The 19409-nt window shown below is 52.1% G+C and overlaps 2 protein-coding genes and 1 pseudogene across 2 annotated transcripts; 2 read left to right on the forward strand and 1 right to left on the reverse strand.

Moving 5' to 3' along the window:
• Window positions 1-3022: 3022 nt before the first annotated feature.
• LOC119273770 lies at window positions 3023-3571 on the reverse strand. Its single transcript, XM_037554813.1, has one exon. It carries the CDS (start codon window positions 3569-3571, stop codon window positions 3023-3025), a length of 549 nt encoding a protein of 182 aa, XP_037410710.1.
• Window positions 3572-10933: 7362 nt separating this feature from the next.
• Window positions 10934-12754, forward strand: LOC119269308 (cytochrome P450 94B3-like). The gene has a single exon (XM_037551103.1). It carries the CDS (start codon window positions 11023-11025, stop codon window positions 12550-12552), a length of 1530 nt encoding a protein of 509 aa, XP_037407000.1. The 5' UTR covers window positions 10934-11022; the 3' UTR covers window positions 12553-12754.
• Window positions 12755-14501: 1747 nt separating this feature from the next.
• LOC119272200 lies at window positions 14502-16297 on the forward strand (annotated as a pseudogene).
• Window positions 16298-19409: the final 3112 nt, after the last annotated feature.

The raw sequence follows: 19409 nt of genomic DNA on the forward strand, positions 1-19409 counted from the left end.
ATGGAAAGCCTGGATTAAGCTACTTGAACATTGAGCATCAAGATCTATATGGATAGATCAAAATGCTTAATGGTACTTTCAAATGAGCACATACCTTGACATGATCTTGAAGGTGTTCAAGATGGATCAGTCAAAGAAGGAGTTCTTGCCTGAGTTGTAAGGTATGAAGTTAAGACTTAAAGCTCGACCACGACAGAAGAAAGAGGAAGGACGAAGGTCATCCCCTATGCTTTTGTCATAGGCTCCATACGGTATGCCATGCTGAGTACCACACCTGATGTGTGCCTTGCCACATATTTGGCAAGAGGGTACAAAGGTGATCTAGGAGTAGATCACCAAATAGCGGTCTAAATTATCCTTAGAGGAATAAGGATATGTTTCTCGGTTATGGAGGTGATAAAGAGTTCGACGTAAAGAGTTACGTTGATGCAAGCTTAACACCTATCCGGATAGCTCTGAGTAGAGATACCGGATACGTATAATGGAGCAACAATTTAGAATAGCTCCAAGTAGAACAGTTATTTGAAATGGCTCCAAATGTAGCGCAGTAGTTGCATCTACAAGATGACATAGAAATTTGTGAAGTACATACGGATCTGAATGCTGCAGACCCGTTGACTGAAACCTCTCTCACAAGCATAACATGATTAAACCCAGAACTCTTTGGGTGTTAGTCACATGGGGATGTGACCTTGAGTGTTAATCACATATCGATGTGTGGATTATTGACTCTAGTGCAAGTGGGAGACTGTTGGAAATATGCCCTAGAGGCAATAATAAATTGGTTATTATTATATTTCCTTGTTCATGATAATCGTTTATTATCCATGCTAGAATTGTATTGATAGGAAACTCAGATACATGTGTGGATACATAGACAACACCATGTCCCTAGTAAGCCTCTAGTTGACTGGCTCGTTCATCAATAGATGGTTACGGTTTCCTGACCATGGACATTGGATGTCGTTGATAACGGGATCACATCATTAGGAGAATGATGTGATGGACAAGATCCAATCCTAAGCCTAGCACAAAGATCATGTAGTTCGCATGCTAAAGCTTTTCTAATGTCAAGTATCATTTCCTTAGACCATGAGATTGTGCAACTCCCGGATACCGTAGGAATACTTTGGGTGTGTCAAACGTCACAACGTAACTAGATGGCTATAAAGGTACACTACAGGTATCTCCGAAAGTGTCTGTTGGGTTGGCACGAATCAAGACTGGGATTTGTCACTCCGTGTAAACGGAGAGGTATCTCTGGGCCCACTCGGTAGGACATCATCATAATGTGCACAATGTGACCAAGGAGTTGATCACGGTATGATGTGTTACGGAACGAGTAAAGAGACTTGCTGGTAACGAGATTGAACAAGGTATCGGGATACCGATGATCGAATCTCGGGCAAGTATCGTACCACTAGACAAAGGGAATTGTATACGGGATTGATCGAATCCTCGACATCGTGGTTCATCCGATGAGATCATCATGGAACATGTGGGAACCAACATGGGTATCCAGATCCCGCTGTTGCTTATTGACCAGAGGACGTCTCGGTCATGTCTGCATGGTTCCCGAACCCGTAGGGTCTACACACTTAAGGTTCGATGATGCTAGGGTTATAAAGGAAGTTTGTATGTGGTTACCGAATGTTGTTCGGAGTCCCGGATGAGATCCCGGACATCACGAGGAGTTCCAGAATGGTCTGGAGGTAAAGATTTATATATGGGAAGTCCTGTTTTGGTCACCGGAAAAGTTTTGGGTTTTATCGGTAACGTACCGGGACCACCAGGAGGGTCCCGGGGGTCCACCAAGTGGGGCCACCGGCCCCGGAGGGCTGCATGGGCCAAGTGTGGGAGGGGACCAGCCCCAGGTGGGCTGGTGCGCCCCCCCCCCCACAAGGGCCCAAGGCGCCTAGGGTTTGGGAAGGGGGCGCCCCACCTAGCTTGGGGGGCAAGTTTCCCCTCTCCCCCCCCCTTGGCCGCCCCACCAGATGGGATCTGGGCTGGCCGCCGCCCCTAGGGTGGAACCCTAGGTGGGGGCGCAGCCCCCCCTCTCCCCTTATATATAGTGGAGGCAAAGGAGCAGCCCACAGACGAAGTTTCTTCTCTTGTTGGCGCAGCCCTACCTCTCTTTCTCCTCATATCTCGCGGTGCTTGGCGAAGCCCTGCTGGATCACCATGCTCCTCCACCACCACCACGCCGTTGTGCTGCTGCTGGATGGAGTCTTCCTCAACCTCTCCCTCTCTCCTTGCTGGATCAAGGCATGGGAGACATCACCGGGCTGTACGTGTGTTGAACGCGGAGGTGCCGTCCGTTCGGCACTAAGATCTCCGGTGATTTGGATCACGACGAGTACGACTCCTTCAACCCCGTTCTCTTGAACGCTTCCGCTTAGCGATCTACAAGGGTATGTAGATGCACTCTCCTTCCCCTCGTTGTTGGTTTCTCCATAGATAGATCTTGGTGACACGTAGGAAAATTTTGAATTTCTGCTACGTTCCTCAACATGCTTCCCTCCACGCAACTTGAGGGCGGCATATTGCGCCTTGAACTTCTCCTCATCTTTGATGACCCTAAAGCAATGGGAGAGGTTGAAGCACTTGCCATTGTGTTGGACCTTGAATGCCTCCAAAGCTTGAAATGCCTGCAAACGTTTTCATGGAAGCATATTGGCAAATGGTAGGCAAATGAACATGCAAGCATAAACTTGATGACACAAAAGCGGGCGGCTTGCTAGCATACCATGTCTTGCATGCTGATGCCACTCACAGGGCGGGCCTTGACGCTCTCAAGGGTGGCACAAAACTTGTTGCATTCTTGTTGGATCACCCTCCAACGCTTTAAAATGGACACCCACACGCGCGTGCTCACAATTTGGTAAGGCGGAAACTTCTTGCGCTCATGAAACTCCCGCTGGACACGAATCCAAAAAGTTGAATGCTTTTGTTCGGCGCCGGTCTTGGGGTCTTGTCCAATGTCTCGCCAACACTCGCAAAGAAGATTGTCCTCGGTCGCCGTTTATGTCTTCGTCCGCTTGCTCTTGCGCTTCGGCTTCGGCCCAGCGGCTTGGTTGCCGAGCTCGTCCTCAAACAAAGGCTCCACTTCGATGTTGCACTCGTCCTCTTCCTCTTGCCCGTAGTCGTCCGGAAACTCGTGGTCAAGTGGGAAGCCGTCCAGGTCCATGCCGACCTGATCACGCATGAAAGCCGCTTGATCGTTATCATAGCCAGCGGCCGGCGTGAATGCCCCGTGGCCGTCCTGGCTTTGTGTCTCGTCGGGATCGTAGCCAGCGGTCGGCGCACCGCCCTTGAAGATGAGGTTATGCATGTAGTCCTTGTCGCCGGCGGCCGGCATTCCCTCGAAGAGGTTGCGGGCGTCCGGTAGCACGTCGGTCGGCATCTGCCTCGCGCGTTTCCTTGCGCCTCCCAATGACGAGCCACCGGCCACCGGTGTGGCGTTGAGGTCGATGGGTGCGGGCGTGGGCGTGGAAGGCGCCACCACGCTCACGTCGGGCGAGCACTCCCCGTAGAGGCGGGAGGCCTGCGGGTACACGTGGAAGCCGGGCATCGGGTTGCAAGCCGACGCGCGGGGCGAGTCGGGCAATACCATCCGAGGAAACGCGGATGACCCGGTGCTGGCCGCGGTGGCATTGACGAGACCGTGCTGGCTAGGGTTTAACCCTAGCATGTATGGTGCCTCCCTTGTTGCCGCCGCGACGCGGGCGTTCGTGACCTCCTGCTGCACGGCGGCGACGACGGCGGTAGCCGCGACGGCTTCATCGCTCGCGTCTGCGGCGTGCCTCTGGCCCTTCCTCTTGGCCGACTCCCTCGCCCGTTGTTCGGGCGTCAGCGCCTTCTTTGGCTTGGGCGCGCGGCGGTCTTGTGCGGGGCACGAGGCTTGCCTTTGCCGAAGGGGGCGGTCGTCATGCCGGACGAGGCGAGGGAGGCGAGGCCGGCGGCGCCGTCGCGGTTGAGGTCGTCGTCCATGACGGGTTTGGGGCGGTAGCGCGCGTGAGGGCGGGAGGTTTTTAGGGAAAATGAGGGGAAAATGGTGGTGGCTGTCACCGACCGGCGGCCCGAGGGAAAGAAATAGACGCGCGCACGGGCGTCCTTCCCGTGTCCACGCTGACGCAAATCCGGCTTAAAAATGGGCCGAGAATAGGTCGACATGCAAACGCCAAGCAAACACACGTCCGTTTGAATCAACGCGTTGGGCCGATTTTTGTGTCTACGCCGACTCTAACGGGCGGCAACGAATGAAGTGAATCGATCCGTTAGAGTTGCTCTAAGGGATTCTCCAGAGAGAACGGGGGCGTTTGCATAGGCATTACTAGAGCATGACAGCAGAAAAGTCGGCCCCGATGCCATCGACTTGCATTTTTATTGGCTTTTCATTTTTATCCGTAAGCTGTGAGCAGATCCTAAAAAAGCATCTACAGACATACTGCATATGCAACCCGATGCATGAATGAATCAAATAATTGAACCGGGAGGCAACTCTGACCAGTCGCCAATCGACTGTAAGTACAAGAAACAGTTTTGCTAGAACTCATCTAGATGAGATATAATTTAGTCTCATTCACCTTTTATAGCCATTGAATATGATGCTATAAAATGTATGTGTGTTGACGTGGGTTGTATCTGTTCTTGTTTTCAAAGTGAATGATACCAAATTATATCTCATCTAGATGAGTTCTAGATACTCCCTACAAAAAAACTGAACAATCCATCACCTCTCATCGCAAGCAGATTTGATCGATCTAACTATCACCCGCACCGCTCGCGACTTCGTGAGCTAAGGCAAGACTAACTCACTCACTCGCCATGGAACTCTCATCCCTTCCCCTCCTTCTCCTGCCTCTCTTGTTTGTTTATGTATGACATTGTTGAGCTAAGTAGCGATGGTCGAGAGTGGTATGCTCAAGGCCTGAGTTTCTTTGTTTCTAATGTTGTGAGCATAAAATTCTGAAAGTTTTTGAGAATGAAGATGGCCCGGCTAGCATGTTACATAAAATTCTCCACTTTGGGTGGCTGAATTGTTGCCAAAATGAAGTCATCATACACAAAATGATGTGCTAAAGAAAGAAAGAAAAAGAAATAAGTGGCTTGCTAGCTGGCGGATCCATGTGGCAAACAACAGCGGGCCGGCAGCAGAAATACACAAACGAGAGCCATCTCGTACGTGCAACAAGCAGCAAATGCGAGACTGAAATTGCAAGACTAAGGTTGCTAGATTGAAACTCGATATAAATGGCCAAAGTAGTACGCAGCGTGTGTGCGTGTGCGTGTGTATATATATAGGTAGTTATTAACCCTTCAAAAAAAAAGATGGATAGATACTACAGGGAGATGCAAAAGTTTGTCTGGCTTCTGCATATCCCGCTAAGATAGATGCTGCACGCTCGACGAAAAAACAAACAAGGAAGGATTGACCTAACGATTTCATTCGCGCGAACCTCTTTCCCTTTAATTCACCCTTGCAACGAGGCGCCGTCTCCTCTTCCCTCCCTCTCGTTGGTGCTACTATCGGCCGCCTCTCATGGATCGACCTAGCATCCAACGCCTCCCCACGCTTCTCTCCCGCTCTCGCCGTCTTCCTCTCCCTATAAATCTCGATCCAGTCCCTCCTCAACGCGTTCCCACATCCTCTCCATATCCTCACCTCGCGCTCATCTACAACGCATGCACACACGGAGACCCAAAGCCGTACCACATGGTTCAGGCTAGCATCTCCCGTCCTTCTCGGTGAGCTCCCTTCCACCCTATCCCCTACCCCCTTTCCCTTCGTTTTTAAACCGATTTGGATAGATTTGTGTGCTGTGAGTTTTATGAACTTATTTGTATGATCTGTTTCAGCTGATGGATACGCTGGCAGCCAGCATGGCTGCCGTGGCGAGTACTATGCGCATGCCAGAGGAGGTCCTGGGTGGAGGCGTTCCGAGAGAGGAAACACACTTTGAGAAGGAGCCAACGACGGATTGGTCAGAGGAGGAGCGGGCAGCAGCATCGGTACGTTATACCAAACACAAGCTTTAGAGACATGTCCATATGACTAGCAATAGACGTGAGCTAGTCAATAATAATGATAAGACTGCATGTTCTACATATCCGGAGAGACATGTCCATTTTTTTTTAGAACGAAGGCTCGCGAAAAGCCCGGCTTTGAATTAACAAAGCCATCAACCGGCCAGAAGTTACAGCAGACAACCCAACTTACAACGGTCAAAACGATACAACAGGAAACACTGGAAAGACTACTCACTACAACCTTCACAGGCCACAAATGAATACAGCTAGTAAAGGCCGAGCACTCCACAGTAGGATCATATGTGGCAGAAACGGAGCAGCGCATCAGGACATAGCCGACCTTCGAGGATGGACCGAGCTCCAGGAACACTTAGAGAAGAGAGGAACCAACATCTTCCTTCTCAATCACCGAAGAGGGACCCTTCCCCCTCGCCATGGCTCGTAGGCGCCGCACCGTCGGGATTTCGAGAAGCTCACCCTAGAGCTGGAAGAATGTCGCCCTCGCATCGCAAGGTGGACATGGGATGACCACATCGATTTGGGATATACCTCGCCGGCTGCTCCACCGCAGTCCAAGCCCAACTAGTTGGAGACAAGCTTCAGGAATCGGACGACGCAGAGGAGGTAGCGCAATCCCTCACCTGCGTAACCTCCCGACCGAGCCTTGCACCCTTGACGACGCCTCCAGCAAGGTCACGACGCGCAAGGCGCCGCCGCCGCCAAATCCGTCGAGGATAAAGGTATTCACTCGGGCAGGGGGATCAGGGTGGAAAGCAGGGGACCTCGGCTGCGCCCCCATGGAGGAAAGCAGCGCCCTTGGGCGTTGCCGCCGCCGGGCCGGCCGGACCGGCCAAGGTTTCCCCCGGTTCCCTGGCTGACCACCAACACACACCAACGCCGGAGCCGGGCAAAGCTAGCCCACCACGGAGGCGAGAGAGAAGCCGCAGAGACATGTCCATATATATGTTAACACATCTAGTATTTAGTTGAGTTTTGCTCAAGTTTTGAATAAACTCAAAGGAATATTTAAAATAATCCTGACCGTGGACAATATATTTGTGAAATGTATGTCTATTTACATAGGTGGATACTAATGTAAATATGAATGCTAATTCAGTAGTCAACTCATAAACTTAGGTGGATCCTAGTTGTATGCAGGTATGACATATTCTACATGAAGTAGCCTAAGAAGTAGTTGCTTCACTGTTTCATAAGATGGCATACTTTAACTTTTAACTGCTATGTGTTCGCTGCCGAACTTATGCTGTTTCTAAGCAATTAATGTCTGAATTTGTGTTTAAACTACCACTGATGTTGCTACGCTACCACTAATGCTGCTATACTACTGATGTTGTTGTTGTACTACTGGCTGCTTGTTTTTTAAAATAGGCAACGGAATTCACCGCTCAAATCAAAACTTAAGCTTCAAAACCACACACAAATATTGATGCATTTCATATAATCAAAATTTAGGTTAGTTCACTACCAGGCACATAATTTCTAGTAAAGCATTATGTTAATCAATATACAAATATTAATGCATCATGCTAACAATTCTTACTACATTGATTAGGAACTTTTTTAACACAATACAGACGCAGACGCTCATACATACGCACATAGACTCACCCCTATGAACACACACAAGCACACCTTATCCTTATGAGCACCTTCAATACACTGAGCTGGCACATCATTTTGAGATTGACAAAGTTGCCACGAACATCTTCGTAGTCGACGGGAACCGTCTCCTCCCACTGAGCGTCGGCCATGAGCTTGGTGGAGTGACGAAGCGTGGGTCGACGAAGAAGAAGGCTTCGGCGCATCCCTACCTGGCACGTCAAATGTCGGATTTGGGGTTCCGGCAAAACTCTTGAGGTTCGAACACTAGGGCGCGCACAAAGATCTCTCCCCTCTCTAGCTCGCGCACTCAACGATCTCACGGCCTAGCTTGACCCAAAGAACACGAGACACAAGATTTATATTGATTCGGGCCACCGTTGTGCTGTAATACCCTACTCCAGTGTGGTGTGGTGGATTGTCACTTGGGCTGTGGATGAGCAGTTACAAGGGAAGAATAGCCTCCCGAGGAGAGGTGTTCTTGTGCTTGGTGAGTTTGTGTGGTTGAGGATGATCTGTATCCTCTGGATCCTCCGTTATGGTGGTGGCTAGTCCTATTTATAGAGGCCCTGGGCCTCTCCCCAAATATTAAGCGGGAAGGAATCCCACAATGGCCAAATTCGAAGGGAGACAACTAGTACAAGTTATCCTGGCAAAAGTAGTCTTCGCCTGCCAAAGGCTCTGGTGGTGACGCCGTCTTGGGCTCCACGGTGACCTCCGTCCTGCCGTCCTGCTGGTCTTGGTCTTGTTGCACCGATATGGAAACCTTTGCCTGATGCCTTGAAACTTTTCGCATGCGCTTGCTTCCTTAGCACCAAAGAGAAAACGAGGACACTGTGCGCGCTGGCGTCCGCCTGGTGCCCGTCTCGTCTTGATTGTCATGGCTTACGTCATTGGAACCTCGCGAGGTTTGCCTTGCCTTGATCTCTCCGCCCCTCGCGAGCTAGCCTGGTGAGGCCGCCCCTGAGGAGGTCTTGCGTCGTCCGCCTCGCGTGGCTTGGCCCCTCGCGAGGGTCTTGGGTGTTTGCTGGTGAAGATGGGTCGTACAGGGCTGCTAGAGGAGCCACGTTGCGGGCCGCAGGCAGGCAAGTCTAGGGACCTCCGTTCCCAGAATGCCGACATTTCCCCCTCCGGCAGGGTGCCGGAACGGGGTCCCGATTGGTTTTTGGTGGCTACAGAGGCTTGCGGCGGCAGAACTCCCGATCTAGATTTCTTTTCAAGGGTTTCTGTATTTATAGGAATTTTTGGCGTCAGGAACAAGTCAGGGGGGCCCCGAGTTGTCCACGAGATAGGGGGCGCGCCCAGGGGGTAGGGCGTGCGAGGGCGATGGCGGCGGCGCGTCCCGACTCCCTCGCCCGCTGTTCGGGCGGCAGCCACGACGACTTCATCCCTTCGTCTTGGCCGACTCCCTCGCCCATTGTTCGGACGACAGCGCCTTCTTTGGCTTGGGCGTGGCGGCGGTCTTGCGCGGGGCACGAGGGTTGCCTTTGCCGGAGGGGGCGGTCGTCATGCCGGACGAGGCGAGGGAGGCGAGGCCGGCGGCGGCGTTGAGGTCGAGGTCGTCGTCCATGGCGGGTTTGGGGCAGGAGCGTGCACGGGCGTGAGGGTTTTGGGAAAAATAAGGGGGGAAGTGAATGGTGGTGGCTGCCACCGACCGACCGGCCCAGGGAGGGAGGGGGAAGAGTAGGCGCGCGCGTCCGTCTTGTTTCTATGCCGACACAAATCCGGCTCAAAAATAGGTCGGGAATGGGTCAGTATGCGGACGTGTCGGCACGTTGGGCCGTCTTTTGTGTCCGCGCCAATCCAAACGAATGGCGACAGACGATATGGTTCGCCTCATTAGAGTTACTTTTAAGGAATGGATCGCCTCGTTGAAGCTGCTCTAAGGGGTTATTTGGATAGCAAGATTATAGAGAATTAGTTCTAGTTAAACGCAATTTCGGTTGTAACAACCAGAAATCTTGTTTGGATCACCTATAACCAAATCATGGATAAAGAAAACTGAGTTCAACAAAACCTCAAAAACCCGGCTTATAGAAAAACGATTATTTGACGTTTTTATATAAACAAGTAGTATGAATACGGCGGCCACGTACGGAGCACATGATGCCATGGCCAGCGTGCTCTTCCTTCTGCCGCCGCCGACGACCGCAATCTTACCTGGCCAGATGCTACGCTACAAAGACGCGTTGGGTGCATCACGAGCGCCCCACGGCATCCTCTTCGGGCATGAGCGAGTCACCGCCGAGTGGGTGAGCTCGCCGCTCGGGCCCGGACGTGGTCGTCGTCGTGTTGCATGGCGACGCATCAGAGCGCCACCACTTCCTCTGCAGGCACATGCGAGGCGACGCTGGCAGTCAGTGCCGCTCTGGCCCGGACGTGGCCGTCGTCGTGTGACACGGCGACGAATCGCATGTTTCGCGGCGTCCTCTACAAGCATCGGCGAGCATGCTGTTCGGGGCTCGGATGTGCCTATTGCCGTGTGGCATGGCGACTTGGCGAGGTGGGAGCTGCCGCGGAGCACAGAGTGCCATAGCCGATGTGTTCGTCCTACCGACGGTTACTACAACCTGATCACCCCAATGAACATGAGCGGCGAATGGCATCACATCGTAAGCACTGCTCCCTCCCTGGTCATCCCAGCGGCGCACAGAGGACACTGCTGCATGGCCGGCCGCCGGCAGCCTGGTTCGTTTTGTCCTCAACGACGCCACCGACGGCGCCCTTATCTCTGTCGCCATATTTGGGGAAGCGGCCACAGCGAGGCTGACAGGAGCGCTCGACGGAGACGCTCCTGCTAAGCGCCAGCAGCTCAATAGATTGACTGAAGGAACGTATTGGAATTTTGACCAAGTCTTTGTGTAGCTGCGTATCCATGCTTTACTATTTTTCTCATCCAAACAAAGTATTGTATGTACTTACTTTAACAGAATAACTAATCAAAATCGATTTTCCTAAAAATCCTTTAAAAACTCGTTTTCTAAAATCCCACATCTAATTCCCTGTATCCAAACAACCACTAAGGGATTCTCGAGAGAGAACCGGGGGTGTTTGCATAGGCATTACTAGAGCATGACAGAAGTCGGGCCCGATGCCATCGGCAGGCATTTTCATCGGCTTTTCACTTTTATCCGTAAGCTGTGAGCAGATCCTAAAAAAGCATCTACAGACATACTGCATATGCAACCCGATGCATGAATGAATCAAATAATTGAACCGGGAGGCAACTCTGACCAGTCGCCGATCGATTGTACGTACAAGACAACTGAACAATCCCTCACCTCTCATCGCAAGCAGATTTGATCGATCTAACTATCACCCGCACCGCTCGCGACTTCGCGAGCTAAGGCAAGACCAACTCACTCACTCGCCATGGAACTCTCATCCCTTCCCCTCCTCCTCCTGCCTCTCCTCCCTCTTCTCTACTTCCTCTACCTGCGGCCGGACCCCAAGAGGCAGCCTCGCGCCCATGGCCTCAAGGTCTACCCCATCCTCGGCACGCTGCCGCACTTCGTCAAGAACCAGGACCGCTTCCTCGAATGGTACACCGGCGTCATGCAGGCCAGCCCCACGCACACCCTGGCCTTCAAGGTGCCCGGCCTCACCGGCGGCGCCATCACCGCCGACCCGGCCTGCGTCGAGCACATACTCAAGGCCAACTTTGCGAACTACCCCAAGGGCGAGCTCCAGGTCTCCATGCTCGACGACTTCCTCGGCCACGGCATATTCAACTCCGACGGCGAGCAGTGGCTGTGGCAGCGGAAGGCCGCCAGCTACGAGTTCAACAAGCGCTCGCTGAGGAACTTCGTGGTGGACGCCGTCCGCTTCGAGGTCGTCGAGCGGCTGCTGCCGCTGCTGGACCGTGCGGGGCTCGACAGGCGGACGCTGGACGTGCAGGACGTGCTGGAGCGCTTCGCGTTCGACAACATCTGCCGCGTGGCCTTCGGCGAGGACCCGGCCTGCCTCGCCGAGGAGGGCATGGCCGCGCCCCAGAGCGCCGAGTTCATGGCCGCCTTCAACGACGCGCAGAACGCCGTGATGGCCCGGTTCATGTCGCCCGCCAAGTGGCTGTGGCGCGTCAAGAGGCTGCTGGGCATGGAGCCGGAGAGGCGGATGCGCTCGGCGCTCGCCACCATCCACGGCTACGCCGACAAGATCGTCCGCGAGCGCAAGGAGAGAGGGGAGGCTGCTGGGCTGGTGAGCCGGGACGACTTCCTATCGCGCTTCGCCGCGGCCGGCGAGCACAACGACGAGAGCCTCCGCGACGTGGTCACCAACTTCATCCTCGCCGGCCGCGACACGACCTCGTCCGCGCTGACCTGGTTCTTCTGGCTGGTGTCCACGCGGCCCGACGTGGAGGACAAGATCCTGCGCGAGGTCCGCGCGGTGCGCGCGTCGGGCGGCGGCGCAGCGTCGACTCCCAGCTTGGACGAGCTGCGCGAGATGCACTACCTCCACGCGGCCATCACGGAGTCGATGCGGCTGTACCCGCCGGTGCCCGCCGACACGCACAGCTGCAAGGAGGACGACTTCCTCCCGGACGGCACGTTCGTCGGGAAAGGGTGGCTGATGACGTACTGCGCGTTCGCCATGGCGCGGCTGGAGGGCGTGTGGGGCAAGGACTGCGAGGAGTTCAGGCCGGAGCGGTGGCTCGACGAGGAGGGCGCGTTCCGGGCGGAGAGCCCGTTCAAGTACGCGGTGTTCCACGCGGGGCCGAGGATGTGCCTCGGCAAGGAGATGGCCTACATACAGATGAAGTCCATCGCGGCGTGCGTGCTGGAGAGGTTCAGCCTCCGGTACGCCGGCGGCGAGGGGCATCCCAAGCTCATAATGTCACTTACGCTGCGGATGGGAGGCGGCCTGCCGATGCAGGTGAAGAGCAGAACAGAGGTGGCTAGCTAGGATGCTTGGAGTAGTCCATTTCGTCACGAATCACAATTGCTCTACTCCATTTTCTGTTGTGTTCTTGCTTGGTTCGGGCAAAAAAATCGCTAGCGGGTTTAAAGGTGTTCATTTATAATTGCAACCTTTAATAAACTACTAGTACAATATTTATGTGTTGTTGTGAACACCGTATAATATGCTGGTATTTGTTCATGGCTCAGTTGTGTTCAAGTAATTATTTGGTTATGTTTTGGGTTCAGTTACACATATTGTTCAGGAATTATCTTAACTTAACTTGTGGCAGAAACCATGGGGACATGCCAGTTATGGGAATGTGGTAGAAACCAACGAGACAACTTTGTGGCCATCCAACGGGTCCAACAAAACGGACACCACCAAATGTCCACGGAACATGACTCGGAAGTCATACAACCGTATATATCGAATGCCCATATCCTGTTTTTTTTTACACTCGGCCTACTCAAACAGTCAAACATAAAATAGCAATAGTTCTTAAGCAATTGAAAGATAATATTTTAATGCAATAATAATTCAAATAAAAATATTACAATCTGAACATAAAATAATTCATATTTGAATTCAACATATTAGACACATGTTTCAATTGTCCATATGAAACATCCAAGGATTCTCGACTAGATCATTTTGCAGTTGCGCATGAGTTCCCGACGAAGATGGCTCCATGAACTCGCTCTGAATCCAACGTGTTTGCTTCAAACTAAACAACAGAAGTAAAAATAATAATTGGCAATGACATTTGGCCAAACACTTGACGGGCGTGGCGTCCGGTATGGATGGGATTGGCAGATAGCGGATGATACTTGGGCTACGGTCAGATGATACTTGGGCTACGGTCAGATCTATGGTGGAACGGCGGCGTAGTCAAAGGTGGGAGGGGCCTGGGTGGAGCAGCGAAGGACCGACAAGGCCCATGACGGTGGTTGGGGTGGTACGGCGAGGTCGTCGGTTGCCGAAGGAGCGGATACAAAGCACAATGGAGAGAGACATAATGGGGCAAAAGGTTCTCCGGATTTGGTATTTTGGGCGGGTCGGGCGTGCCAGAGTCCAACATGGTAGAGGTCCGAACGCTTGCAAACATCTCATACATTTGGTGTCGGTTTGTGGGATTTCGAACATCTAAACTGGTCCAGGATGAAAAACATTGGATTGCAAAGAATGGCCGGATAGATCGGTCTGGACAATTAGGACCGATTTTGTGGACCACGTTGGAGTTGTCCTTACAATATTTTTTTTAAAAAAGAAAAGCCTTTTGATCTATTCATGAACTGTCAACGCGGTACAAAGAATACCAGAAGTAATGGAAATTACATCTTGATTCAAAGATCATCTAGCGACTACTACAAACATTGTAGTAAGGAAAGGCGTTGTTGTCATCGCTCCTCCCTCATAGGGGCTCGGTAGACCTTGTTATAGTAGGCAGTCGAAAAGTCATCATGCATGCTATGGCCTCATAGGACCAGCACATCAGAACTACAATCGTCGTCAGTGAAGAAAAGTGTAGATCGGAAGAATCAAATCTATAGACACACAAACGAAGACGAGCGATGGCCGGATCCAAGTAAACCCACTGAAGACAAACACAATCGAATATGAAGATATTAACCTAGACACACTTTCACACGATCTTCGACGACGCTAGGCACACCGCTAGAGCCGCCACCGCTTCACCTTTTTGAGTGGTAGATAGAAGCGATAACGAAAATCAGAAGAAAAAAAACACCAAAAAACGAAGCATGTGTGATCAGGATCCACCGCGCCTCTTCCATTCACCAAAAAATCGTGCGGTCAACTTTACTGAAGTCTAAAGTAGTCAACTTTACTGCAGTAACCCCGTAACTAGACTAGATTAATCAAGAGAAATAATAATTAATGGTTATGTACATAGTAAAAATGCAACAACTCTAACTGCGAATCTTGCCCTTTTGCTGTAACTGTCAAGCACGGAGCGCCAACTCACTCCTACAGTTTGGACTGGCAAGCCTGAGATCCCGATCGCCATGGAGCTTCCGTTGACCTCGGCCCTGCTCCTGCTCCTGCCTCTGCTCTGCTTCCTCTGGCTACGCCGGGAGACCAGGAGGCAGACTCGCCCCGACGGCCTCAAGGCCTACCCCATCATCGGCACGCTCCCCCACTTCGTCAAGAACCAGCACCGCCTCATCGAGTGGTCGGCCGGCGTCCTCGCGCGCTGCCCCACCCACACCATGACCTTCAACTTCCGGGGCCTCGGCCTCGGGGCCGGCGTCATGACGGCCAACCCGGCCAACGTCGAGCACGTCGCCAAGACCAACTTCCAGAACTACCCCAAGGGCGAGTTCGTGGTGTCCGTCATCGAGGACCTGCTCGGCCGCGGCATCTTCAACTCCGACGGCGACCAGTGGCTCCGGCAGCGCAAGGCCGCCAGCTACGAGTTCAACACGCGGTCGCTGAGGAGCTTCGTGGTCAGCGCCGTCAGCTCCGAGGTCGTCGACCGGCTGCTGCCGCTGCTGGAGCGCGCGGGGCGCGACGGGCGGACGCTGGACGTGCAGGACGTGCTGGAGCGCTTCGCGTTCGACACCATCTGCTGCGTCGTCTTCGACGAGGACCCGGCGTGCCTCGCCGAGGAGGAGGAGGAGGAGGACGGACCGGGGGCGGACGGGGACGGGCGTGCCGAGTTCATGCGCGCCCTGACCGACGCGCAGAACATCGATCGTCATGGCCCGGTTCATGTCGCCGGTCAAGTGGGCGTGGCGGCTCCAGAGGCTGCTCAACGTGGGGCCGGAGAGGCGGATGCGCGACGCGGTCGCCACCATCCACGGCTACATCGACAGGGCCGTCCGCGAGCGCGGCGAGAGGGGGGCGGCCCGCAAGGACGACTTCCTGTCGCGCTTCGCGTCGAGCGGCGAGCACAGCGACGAGGGCCTCCGCGACGCGGTCACCAACTTCATCGTCGCCGGGCGGGACACGACGTCGTCGGCGCTCAGCTGGTTCATCTGGCTGCTGTCCGGGCGGCCCGACGTGGAGGGCAAGATCGTGCGCGAGATCCGCGCGGCGCGCGCGTCGAGCGGGAATGGGGATGCGGCGTTGGGCTACGAGGAGCTGCGCTCGATGCAGTACCTGCACGCGGCGATCACGGAGTCGATGCGGCTGTACCCGCCGGTGGCCATGGACACGCACTGCTGCCGGCGCGAGGATGTCCTGCCGGACGGCACGCTCGTCGGCAAAGGGTGGCAGGTCACCTACAGCGCGTACGCCATGGCGCGGCTGGAGGAGCTGTGGGGCGCGGACTGCGCGGAGTTCCAGCCGGAGCGGTGGCTGGACGAGGAGGGGGCGTTCCGGCCGGAGAGCACGGCCAAGTACCCGGTGTTCCACGCGGGGCCGAGGATGTGCCTCGGCAAGGAGATGGCCTACATACAGATGAAGTCCATCGTTGCCGGCGTGGTGGAGAGGTTCAGCCTCCGGCACGTCGGCGGCGAGGGGCACCCCCGGCTCGTCATGTCGCTGACGCTGCGCATGGGAGGCGGCCTGCCCATGCAGGTGAAGAAGAGAGCAGAGGGAGCTAGCTGTTGGAATATTAGGCAAGTTCATGATTAATTCCAGTAAATAATTCATGACTAGAAGAGATACTAGCATGCAATAATCTAGCAAACTAGAAGAACAGCAAGACATGCATAACAGCAGCAAGCACGTAACAATAGCTGTAGAAACAGACATGAACAAAGGATGTTGGACGTACTGATCGTTAGCTATTATGGGTGCGACAGTGTTGATGACGATGTAGGCGACGATCTGCTGCTGACGGCGATGAATACGACGATAAGTAGCACCGTTCGACTTGGACGGAAGACGACCCGTGATGACGAATTTGAGCAGTCGCGCACAGCGCTTTTCAAAAACCTAATTCGTCCTCTCCCGGTGCAGGATCGCAAAGACGAACGGTTCCAGAGACCTGCTCTCCCACGCGCCGATGCACGCCGGCGTTTGGGATGGAGTAGACTACGATGGTGACGCAAGTTGTGAGATGAGGCAAAACCCTAGGTGTTTTTCGGGCCGCAGCCGGTAGCTGTATATATATTAGGACCAGAGGCGGTATTGTGTCGCGACCACAATCCCAAACCGACTTGGTTTCTAATTCGTATACTTACCGGACAAGAAATCAAAAACTTGTCTGCCAAGACATAAAAAATAAAACGGCAAAAGGAAGCTGCGCTCCTGCAAGGAGACGGACCGGATTTCGGCGGACCATTCACGCGCATGTCGCATGTACGCCCCGCCCCGCCCCGCCCCGCCCCGGCCCGGCCCGGCGAGGCGAGGCGAGCGTGCGCGCGCGTGTGGTTTTTCCTTTCTCTTCTCACACACCACTTAGAGTGGTGGAGAGAACCCACTATATAAAGAGGTCCAACTCTTCTTCAACTTCCAAGGTGAGACTAAAATTAGCACCACCACTTGCCATTTTACACATGGGCTTTGAGATTTCAGAAATTGCTATGGGCCTAGCCCATTAATTCTAACAATCCCCCACCAGATCTCAAATACCCATTTAGAGATTTGCCTTCTCTCACCACTTGTTTAATATACCAGTGTTTCAGCAGAGACTGTTAAGTTGAACTTCTGCCTAGAACTTTAAGCTACATCCATTCACAACTTGACAATGGACTATGCCTTGAATTGCTAGTTTTGTGTGAACAGGTTTCACTCAAAGTCTTAACCAGTACCTGACCGCCAGTAGGCTACCCCGCGGTTTGGAGCTTATACGTCATACTCCCTGGTCTCTTCGTGAGTTTACTAGAGATCACCCAAATCTCATAGACTGCGACGTTTACAGTCAGAACTCATATAGGTGTGTTCTTTCAAGACTGCTCTGTAGGACAGCATCTTTGCTAATTATAGCCAATAGAACCACATTAAGGCATGTTGCCGACCTGCCTTACAGATCTGAGCCTTACAGCTCTGAGAGTTTTGCATCTTCACTTGGAGACGATCATAAGTTATTACTCTCCTCAGTTAACCAATAGCTTGTTCTTCCCAGATCCTAATTCACGGGATCTCCGATCACAAAGGTTGGGTTACTACTATGGTGTAACATCTATGGGTCTCATACCCATCTCCCTCGATGCAATATCTATCACATTTCGTGATAGTCCCTTGTAAAGGGATCTGCCAGGTTTTTGTCTGTTTGTATATACGTAACAATTATTACTCTGGAGTTTCTCAACTTCCTGACAGACTTCAAACGTCTTTTCACGTGTCTTGATGACTTTGCATTATCTTTAGAATTGTTCACTTTAGCGATAACCGTTTGGTTATCACAATTCATAAGAATAGCCGGTACAGGTTTTTCAACAACAGGCAAGTCCATCAAGAGCTCACGCAGCCATTCTGCCTCAACAGTAGCTGTGTCCAAAGCAGTTAATTCTGCTTTCATAGTTGACCTCGTCAATATGGTTTGCTTGCAAGACCTCCATGACACTGCGCCACCACCATGAGTAAATACATACCCACTTGTTGCGTAAAGTACATCAACATTGGAGATCCAATTTGAATCACTATATCCTTCTAGCACAGCAGGATGCCCTGAATAAGTAATTCTGTAACTCATAGTGCCTCTCAGATAGCGCAAGACCCTTTCTAGTGCATGCCAATGATCATCACCCGGGTTGGACATGAACCTACTCAGTTTGCTCACAGCAAAAGAGATATCTGGTCTTGTAGCGCTAGCTAAGTACATGAGTGAACCGGCAATTTGAGAGTATCTTAATTGATCTCTCTTTCTTTCTTGTTCTTTCTGAGTGTCACGCTGGGATCATAAGGTGTTGGAGAAGGCTTGCTATCCATAAAACCGAATCGGTTCAAGACCTTCTCAACATAGTGAGATTGCGTTAATGTAATCCCACTCTCATCCTTAATAAGTTTGATGTTTAGAATTACATCGGCTTCTCCCAGATCTTTCATGTCAAAACTTTTTGATAGAAAAGACTTGACCTCATTAATTGCATTAATGTTTGTACCAAAGATCAGTATGTCGTCCACATACAAACATAATATGACACTATTGCCCCCACCATGGCGATAGTAAACACACCTATCAGCCTCGTTAATGACAAATCCTGCAGAAGTCAAAGTTCTTTCAAACTTCTCATGCCATTGCTTAGGTGCCTGTTTCAGACCATACAAAGATTTTAACAACTTGCACACCTTTCTCTCTTCACCCTTTACCACAAACCCGTCAGGCTGATCCATATAGATCTCCTCTTCCAACTCTTCATTGAGAAAAGCTATCTTTACATCCATTTGATGAATGATAAGACCATAAGAGGCAGCCAAGGAAAGTAACACTCGAATGGTGGTCATTCTAGCAAAGGGTGAATAGGTGTCAAAGTAATCTTCGCCTTCTTTCTGAGTGTAGCCCTTGGCCACTAGCCGCGCCTTGTACTTATCAATAGTACCATCAGGCTTTAGCTTCTTTTTGAACACCCACTTACAGCCCACAGGTTTACAACCATATGGTCTATCAGTTAGTTCCCAAGTTCCATTAGAAAGAATTGAGTCCATCTCATTATGAACAGCTTCTTTCCAATCATCTACATCCGGAGATGCATATGCTTCTGCAATCGTCTTGGGTGTGTCGTCCACAAGGTATACAATGAAATCATCACCAAAGGATTTTGCAATCCTTTGTCTCTTGTTCCTTCTAGGAACTTTATTGTTATCCTTCTCAAGGACTTCCTCATGTGATTGTTCGAAATATTCATCAGTTGTACTAGATTCAGGAATTATCTCAGAAGAAAACCTAGCAATGCTATGCATATCTTTCATAGGAAATATGTTCTCAAAAAATGTTGCATCACGAGATTCCA

Source organism: Triticum dicoccoides, chromosome 3A (genome assembly GCF_002162155.2).
Source record: "Triticum dicoccoides isolate Atlit2015 ecotype Zavitan chromosome 3A, WEW_v2.0, whole genome shotgun sequence".
NCBI lineage: Eukaryota > Viridiplantae > Streptophyta > Magnoliopsida > Poales > Poaceae > Triticum > Triticum dicoccoides.

Coding starts and splice junctions, on each gene's coding strand:
- LOC119273770 (XM_037554813.1), bottom strand. CDS start 3,571: ATGCCCGGCTTCCACGTGTACCCGCAGGCCTCCCGCCTCTACGGGGAG.
- LOC119269308 (XM_037551103.1), top strand. CDS start 11,023: ATGGAACTCTCATCCCTTCCCCTCCTCCTCCTGCCTCTCCTCCCTCTT.